This window comes from Aptenodytes patagonicus, chromosome 6, assembly GCF_965638725.1.
Source record: "Aptenodytes patagonicus chromosome 6, bAptPat1.pri.cur, whole genome shotgun sequence".
NCBI classification, from domain to species: domain Eukaryota; kingdom Metazoa; phylum Chordata; class Aves; order Sphenisciformes; family Spheniscidae; genus Aptenodytes; species Aptenodytes patagonicus.
The window spans coordinates 18719515-18728808 of record NC_134954.1 but is presented as its reverse complement, the minus strand read 5'-3'; the positions used below and the strand labels follow the sequence as shown (position 1 = coordinate 18728808).

At 36.1% G+C, this 9294-nt stretch overlaps 1 protein-coding gene across 6 annotated transcripts in view; it reads right to left on the bottom strand.

The window, feature by feature from the left end:
* PHC3 (polyhomeotic homolog 3) overlaps window positions 1-9294 on the bottom strand; it is a 38691-nt gene that overhangs the window by 9238 nt on the left and 20159 nt on the right. For 5 of the 6 annotated variants that reach the window (XM_076341379.1, XM_076341382.1, XM_076341383.1 and 2 more), the window contains 3 exons: window positions 5929-6043; window positions 4389-4539; window positions 4066-4297 (listed from right to left, as the gene is read on the bottom strand). In XM_076341379.1, the coding sequence (XP_076197494.1) occupies window positions 4066-4297; window positions 4389-4539; window positions 5929-6043 (498 nt within the window). Of the gene's footprint in view, window positions 1-4065; window positions 4298-4388; window positions 4540-5928; window positions 6044-9294 lie in introns of those variants that run through there. The other variant, XM_076341386.1, reaches the window with a different exon arrangement.

Below are 9294 nucleotides of genomic sequence, written 5' to 3'. Positions count from 1 at the left end.
TCACTTAACACCTTTTGGAAATTGTAGCTAATTCCATCTGTTACCACCACTGGGTTAAGTAAGCAGAATTTTGATTTATGGGCTTTAGCATAACCGTCTCATGAAGACATTTATCATCAGTTACCTGAGTGAATATTCTATGCACAGCAGTAAGTCACTTCACAAGTGCAACTTTAAACTAGTTGGATTTTTTTTTTTTTTAATGATAAACTCTTTTTCTGAACATGAAATAACATGGTCTCAGGTTACTGAGGCCTACAACATAAGAAAGGGACTCTTCGTGGGTTAGCCTGTCCCAAGTAACTGAAGGCTCCTTTCCACTGAAGAACGCTGTGGAAACAAAAGGTTCCTCAAAAGATGTTATGGACATCTGTTAAGCAGAAACAGTCAGTTATGCCTGGCTGTATAGCAGCTCTGTTATATGGACAAATGCCTTCTAACAATGTGAATAATAGCACTCGTTGTCAGTTGTTTATTTGAAGCTTCTTTCCCCATAACCACGTTTTTCCTGTTTTTAATATGTTTGTGTTCTGAATCCAGTGGTCTCTCTCTCTCTCAGAGCCTTTCAGGTAGATTTTAATTTGTATTCCACCTTCCATTCCTGATTTTAATTATTCCTTGGTTAAGCCTATTTTTTGGCACTTTTATATTTTCTCCTTTTCTAAAGGGATACTATTACAGAGGTATGAGAATACTCTGAAGAACTCCTTTTCCACCCCAGATGAGAGTAATTGACTAATTTCATGTCCTCTTGTGTGTTCAGATTTAAATTCTATAAAGAACAGATAGTCTAATTTCCTGATGGATTTACAAATGTGTAAGAAATAGAAAGGAATCATGTAAGGAAGTATCGACATCCAAACCTTAATTCATTTGGATTATTACTGTGTAGTGGTCGTAACATTCAAGGTCGGAAAAGGTTAGCTTTTCACAAAGAATAAAGCCTGATTTTTTTCTTAATGATTTGTTAAACAGACCTCATGTAACCATTAGCTGCCACTTTATTAAGGAAAGGAAAAGACTAAAAGATAATTTGAAAAGAGAAAGGCCGTCTCGTGGAATTTTATTGCAGCCTCTGGTTTCAGGCTAAACCCCTGTAGTTTCAGTTACAACTCTATAAACTACAATCCCAAAAGTATAACAGTTACTCTGTAGCAGCTGGATAACTTTTAATCAAGACTAAGGACTACTTTGCATAGCATTTAAAATGAAGCAGCTTTAATACATGATAAATGCCCAGCTCTTGGGCATTATTTATTGTAACAAGAAACTAGAGTGGTATCTTTTGGAGGAAAAAAAACCCAACAAATTAGTTTGTCACAAACAGTATTTATACAGCCACTAAAGCCATTAAAATGTTTTATGGCTTGCATGTATTCCATAACATTTACTTTTAATATTTCTGGTACAGTGATGCACTAGTGCAGCCCAGCTGTACCACAATCAGTAAGAGAACATTCTTCAGGAGCCCAGAGTTGTCACAGAGCTCCTGGAATGGTGCTGCCAATTCCAGCTACAAAGTGAAGATAATGCTGCTGGAAACACGAAGAGAAAATCTGAAGATAACTGACCATTCTCAGGAGGATTTAACAGCTCTAACATCATCATAAAGGTTCTTATTTATGTGTTGACAACAGACAAAATGTCTATAAGTACTAAAAGTAAGTATTTCTGTGAAAGGTATCACTGTACATCTGACTTGAGACCTGAACATGGTGATTGTCAGACCACAGCATTTACAAAGAATCTGAGAGATCAAGAGAAGTTTTTGCATTTAGGAACAAAAGTTGCCCTATTAAAATAGATAATTGGTTGTTGTTGCAGGCTTTTTTCTTTAAGCAGGACATGAAGCATTTCCATGACACTTTTCCTGAAATACCTTTTCTCAAAGTCATTTTGGAAAAGCAAAGGATGGAAGTTGAATGTATTTCAGTTCCCTCATCCAAGAACATTTGGGTATTCTTAAGCACTTTCGCAATTGGTTGTTGTGCAATGACTTAGCTAAAAAAAGAATGGGAAGCGGGTGAAAGACCATTAATCTTGCAACTGAAGAAAGAAAGGAGGAACAACTCTGCTGGGGCTTAAACCGCTGCTGTCTCTTCCCCCCAGAAGAAATAAGTAACAGTAGAAGTGTCCTACAATCTTAATTTCTCCAAAAGACTCCAGAGGAATTCAGGAAAAGCCTGACAAGGACACTTGACTCCGCAGTTAGATCTCAGCTATAGACTCTATGCAGAAAGCTGTAAATCAAAACAGATGTCCCTGATGTTTACGAAAAGCTGACAAATCACCGCCTCCTACAACATGGCAGATGGTCTGTATGGACTGCACCAAGTATCTATTGCAAAATAGCATAATGAAAGTCAATTATATTATTTCTTGTATTATTCAACTCTGACAGCATATGAAAAAATATTTTTTCAAGAGTGGCTTGAGAATATGTTGACCAGAATAAACCCCAAAATTGCCAAAAAATATGAACGTAGCTATGTAACAATAAAAATTCTGGCAGGTTGTGAATACAATTTTAAATACCTATTGAACTTTTTTAAAAAAGTATTTGAGAAACTAGGCCTTAATATGGATGGGAATGAGTAATTATAATAAATTTTCATGAAATGCAGAAAAATACAAAGTTTGTTTAAAATCAAAGATTACCTTGTTTACAGAATACAAAACCCCCCAGATCAAGCAGCTGGTGAAATATTCTACAAGTAATGGTTTCAAAACAGAAACCACATTTTAAGAATAATATTTTTGTTTTCGTACTTGCAAGTGAATTGTGTTTATGTGGTACTTTAAGTTTGCTAGGACAGAAACTATTGTTTATTCTTTTGCAGAACCTAGGATCAGGAAGTTATTGAATTCACTAGAGCCTCAAATCTATAACAATAGTAACTCAAAACAGGAGCGATATAGTCATACTCCAGTAACACAGCTAAAGCACAGAAACATGAATGACTATGTCTTAAACCTAAGGAGCTTTGCTTGTTTTTACAGACATCGCTGCAGGTTCCCAGAAGCAGATAACGTAACTTAATTGCAATTTATAAACCATCAGAAGAAAGGTACTTCAAGGATGACTTTTGCTGATTTAAGACATCCCTTACTCAATTCTTTGCCTGACCTACTTCATAAAAAATTAACTGTCAAAACCCATGTGTATGACTTAGCAATGAAGATACATTCCTTACAGGTTATTAGCCTAATGGGATACACAGAAAAATGGTTTAGCATTTCTAAACTAGAAAATTAGGAACAAACTTAACCTGGGTTTCAATGTTTTGACATGTGAGTTACATGGGTAAGCAACAAAAATTCTTGTATGACTGCTATTATGGAGACCTGCCTTGTTACCTGAAAGGATTACAGTATCTAATCAGACAGAATGGCATCCTTGGGAAAGAGGGGGGAGTGGAACTTTAAAGCTTATGATAGTTAGGAAATGATAAATAATTGTCAAATAACCTGAAGCTGATATAAAGGTAACTGTGAAAATTGAGCTAAAGAAAAGGTTTGTAAATAAGGAGAAACAAGATTATTTTTTTCTGATAACAGGCTGTGTCTGTCTATATGCAGAAGTTATCTTCACTTCAGTTACCGAGCAAAGCTACGCAAAACAAAGTTTAGCTTTATAGAAGAAACTAGCTTATTCTTTTTTAATGACTTATATCAGTACAGGTCTTTCAAATTTTTTAGTTGTATAAAGGGAAAGAACTCCCTTCTTGCTTCTTCTACTGAATAAGCAGCAAGTAAGGAGGGAAGAGAAGAAAAATGTAAAAGGGAAGTGTGTCTGATCTCTCTACTGACCTCTTGAGAGAAGTCAGACTGAAGGGAGGAACAGCTCTAATCTCCATCAGCTGGGATGCAACAGCAGAAGTGGGACTAGTTCTATCAACATGGGATTTGTGCTGAAGGAACAAGCAAGAGGAAACAAATCACATTCCAGTTTCTATCACCAACTAATGACTATGCTAGTGCTGTAACCACACCAACTCATCACACCAATGCTAAAAAGCAAGGAGCTGTACTGTTAAAAAAAATGGAACAAGTTATTGCACATACCAGGCAAAGAATGTATGAAGGCCCAAACTTCATCAACAGTCCATACTGATGGGTCAGCTTGCACCACTGGTAACAAGTCAATGCTCTCTGGCATTTTCCTAATTCTTAGTTCCCTAAGTTCACGTTCTCTCTCTCTTTCACTCTGTCTTCGCAGACGGGTGGTCATGGCAGCTGGAACAGCATCTTCATGAGAAGCCATATCTTCTTCTGCAGATGGATAAGTAATTGGAAGCTGGAAAACGTAGTACAAATACACTACAGTATTACATTTTTTTGGTAATTCCCAAAACAATGCCATAGTTTTAAGCAAATACTCCACAGACCTGTCTAAGAAAAGGATCTCGTGACGCCCCATCAGGGCCACTCGGTCGACGCCCGCGTCGCCCAAGACTTTGGCTATCCGATTTCCGATTCCAGCGACTGGTCTTGTCTGATGTAAACAGCCCAAATTTCTTAGTGCAACTAAGGCTGTGCCTAAAGAAGTAAGATATATTCAGTAATGCATTAATAGTTTTTTGGACTGCATTCAATCAAGTAACAATAAAATTACATTGTTGTCTACAGAAATGCTGCCTAATCAAAGACAACAACAGGTGTCACAAAAATATAAGAGAAAGGTATCTCAAAGGCCATTTACTCAAACCCCTTGTCTTGGTGCAAGATCAAATACACCTCAATCATCCCTGGAAGATGTTTGTCTTTCCCATTCTTAAAAATTTTCCATGATAGAAATACCTTTGCATTTTATCACATAGTCCAATCCTGCTTCTCTAAAATGTCCACTAAAAGCCTGAAGTCACGTTACATCTTTTACTTCCATTTTCTCTACCTAGCTGATACCCAGTCAAAGGCGGATGGAGGCAAAAGGGCCAAATCCCTTCTTAAGATTATTTTGCTGGTAGTGTCCCAACAAGTACCAAATCAAACATATACATTCCCACTACTTAAAATGGAAATGTCTCACACTGGGGATTAAAAAAGCAGCAGACATAAGAGAAAGGTGGTCTCAAGGCACGCTGATGCAAAAAAAGAACTAAGTGGTGATTAGAAATGGGAAACTATTCCCGATTTCTACAACATCTGGGTTTAAATATAATTTTTCCAGCTGTAATGATGGAAGATTTTACATTCAGACGTTGACTATGAATTCTTCCTCTCTTAACCAAAACAAAATAAAAGCGGCATACTAAACCCAAAGAGAAACAGAAAATAGCCATTTTCCTCTGCTGACCATGTAGAAGCAAATGGCATCACTTATTATTTTCAAGAAAGGAGAAGCTTTAGAAAACACTAAATTATTTATGTTTATGAATATTTCTATTTTACTCTATGCAAATAAATAAATTTTACACTGTTACTAAAAGTATTTAAGAAAGTTTTTTGTCTATGCAGCATTTCAATTACGCCAAGATAAATTCAGTAGTTTTTTTCCCTAGCATCACACAAAACTGTAAGAAAGCCCACCTAGCCCAGCATTCTTTCTCTGACATCCCCCAACATCAAGGGGAAGATAATACGAATATGAGAAATATGTAATGATTTGTGGCCCATGAACCTCTGCACCAATTTCCAAACACTTAGTAACCCCTAATGGATTTCTCTTCCATGATACCTGTTGCCTTCCTATAAGCCCAACAGCATTCACAGCACCCTCTGGAAAGAGGTCCACAATTTTACTGTAATTCCCTTTGTCTATCTTCTTGAAATATATTATAATCTACCATAGTCCTTTGTACACATATACTCTGCAAATTCGTGTAGAAGGCAGTCATGTTTTACTGTTTCTTTATTTTTCAACATCGGATACTATTTGGATGCTATTCCATTAACCAGATAATGATAAGCAATAACTAGACACAGTACCTTTTGGCACAGGATGTGGAGCAGAATCTTTTTGACCGTAGAAACTTATTAGCATATCCCATTTTTCCACAAAATTCACACTTCAGAAGATCATTTTCAATTTCATCCAGTCCCTCTAAAGAAAGAAGCAAGGCATAAAGAAGTCAGTTTCAATGACACAAAATTATGTTCAAATTTCCCATCTCAAGCAGGCAGGTAGAAGATTTTCAAATACCTAACACATTTCACTAAATACTTTGATTAACAGAAAATTACGCAAACCTAAGCAAGTCATAGATTTCACACTCTATAGAAAAGATCTTGAGCAAACTGAACCTTAATGAACCTTCAATTAAGTTATTCCATGAACATAATCAGCTTTTTTTGTTAAATTTCAAGCCATCCATGAGCAAGTATGCCCTCAAACATAGCAAACAATTAAAAAGAAGCGTTACAGTCCTCATGAATTGCTTATAAAGAGTTCATTAAGAGAACCAGCCATTCCACGGTCTAAATTCAAGCTCTCCTGTAATGACATAATGTCATTTAGCCTTCTAAAATGCTTCCTTTGAATAAGCAAGTGCTACAACCAAAGGGACTTGTGAAAGCAAGTAAAACATTGAATCTTATCTACGAAAAAGATAAGCTGCATATAAGAGAAAAAAGGATTATAGCATCTACTGATTTACAGTCTACTGTTATAGAATATTTTTGTGTTATTGGTGAGATGAGGAGGCACTTTTCCTGCTCCTTGTGAAGAACTCAAACACCAGCTGAGAGAAGCATCAGTGAAAGAAAAAGTAGAAAAGCCCAAAAGAAGGCAGTACAAGGCAACAAGGCAGCATACACATCACATGCTGAATGTCTATGCTCTCTTCTGCTGGAAGTGTATTTCATGTATATAGCATGGTTTGTACATAGTTTAGAATAATGCCACCATATCTGAAAACCAACTTGACTTCTGGCATGGAAAAAACCCAACCCTCATCCCCAAGCACCATCTGTGAAATGCATGATAAGGACTGAAGGAGTGAAACTGGCACAAACCGAAATGTAACATTTTGTGCTCATTCAGGTTCGGAACTGCATGCCACATGGCTGCAATCATGGACAAAATACATTGTTCAAAAATTCAGTGGTCTAAACAAACACACATTTCTCCCACATTTCTAATACACTTGAGTCACTGTTTCATATACTTTGCCTCTTGCTATTCACCTACCGCTTTCGTACTTATAATTTTACATAATCAGTTGCAAAAATTGCAAACTAGCTTTTTGTTCTAAACTCTGTTAAGCTCTGATGCCAGCTAATGCAAATGCAGGTATCGAAGTTTAATTGAAGGATTTTAACTATGAATTTGTAAGAGTCTGTTATAGCGATGTTAACTCACTAAACTGCTTGCTAACGCTAACTATCATACTGACAAGGTAACAAAAAAGCACTAGGTGCAGCAAAGAGCTGAAAATACTGAAAAGGGTATTTGAATAACGTATCTGACGTATCAGGACTCAAAGACATAACTGAAGTCAACAAATCCTCTGGCAGTGTCAGACTGAAAATTACCATGTTGCAAGTCTCCAACTTACTAAGTTGATCACACAGGAAGTAAAAACTGGAAATTGGAAACATACCAAATTTGACCAGCCTTGCAACTTAAGTTAAATACCAGAGATGCATCCTTCAAATAAATCACTCACTCTCTAAAAAGCAAAAAACCCTCACTCCCAATCCAGGTCATGCTATGTGGAAAACGGTGACAACAAAGTGAAGAGAAAATTGATGCTAAGAGCCTTTTCTTTTGCATATTAAGTGTTTCTACCATACATGCAATCATACCCTGGTTTAGTATCGGAAAATCTCTTTTGCTCAACTTCTGCATATGTGGATATGTCTCAATGCTGTATGTTTCCTACTAGCTCATCTAATCAGTAGTTGCAAATTGTGTACATAAACCTAACACCAGCTGTCAGGAACAATAACTAAAAACAAAAACATGAATGTTTGAATAATTCCATAAAACAACAGACAAGCTGTTTGACATCTGAGAAACAACATAGTGTTAATACTGAAAAGTTCTTAGGGAATACTATTGAAAAGAAAACTGAATTAAGATCTACTGTAACAAATTAAGGACAAAATAACTATTGTAAACAGAGCTTCAAATATTCTAGAAGATACACCAGACAGCAAAAACTTTCTTTTGTTTGAAATATATTGGGTGAAACAAGGTATTAAAAGAAAAAAGCTGTACTCTTGATCAAGAAGGCAATATTTATTTAATAGCAATTTACTAAGCACAGTCATGAGCTAAGAGATTTACAAGTCTCATTTTATGTGTAGAAAAGTAGTGTAACTCCATTGAGCTGTAAAATAACCAAAAAATGTCAAACAAGTCATACAATTTACCAGATGACTCTTTTTTTAAAGCCTCTTGTGCTTGATGCTTTCATGTCACTGGACTTCCCTCTCAAAGAACTGGTTAAATGGAAGCCCTCACTGGGAGACAATACCAAAAAATAACAGCAATTTTAAATTCAATGAAACAAAGGTTTAGAAAACTTCCAGTCACACTGCAACCCTTCACTATTAATATGCCAGATGCTTGCCTTCTAAAATTTAGTCTGCCACGCCTATGTGAAGGTTTGTGAAGAATAAGGTGTGGGCCTCAAGTTATTTTAGAGTATTGTGCAATATATTTAAAAAATGGACTCTAAAAATTGTTTCTTCATTTTTCTATGTAGACAATTACAACATGATCAAAAGAAAGTTACAGTTACAAAGCAAAGCACTTCAAATATCTGCCACTGCCTAAACTAGGCTGTTACTGTAAAAATTAAGAAGGGCTCTGCACTATACTGAGATATACTCGGAAATGCAATCATATAATCAGCCATAATTTAGGAAATCCTGGTTTATATTTCATTTTCAGGCACTGTTTCCAGTTTCTGGCTTCTTTACACAGATGTTATATCCACATATAGGAGGACTGCAACCCATCAATACTTCCTTTCAGTGATATGCTTCCAAGCTAAACCAGCTCCTACTAAAAATCAGTGCTACAAGTAAAAATATACTCTTAATTTTAAGCTGAGATACATAATGCCTGAGCGGTAAGGTAAATCAGCCTCAAGCAAAAATTCCAACCATGTTTACTTGACTTCACTAGCAACAAATACTCTTCTTGAATTCAGAATGCTTTCTAAAGCAAGCTTTTTACCTTGTCTGCAGTCCTTGACTTGGGTCTGACGCAATACATTTATAAGCAGTAACAGATATAAATCATTGTGGTAAAAAATAATGTACCAGAATCTAACAATCTAAAAGACTGAATTTTGAGCTAATTTGTTTGCTGAGATACACAATGGATGCAGGCAACTTCCCTAT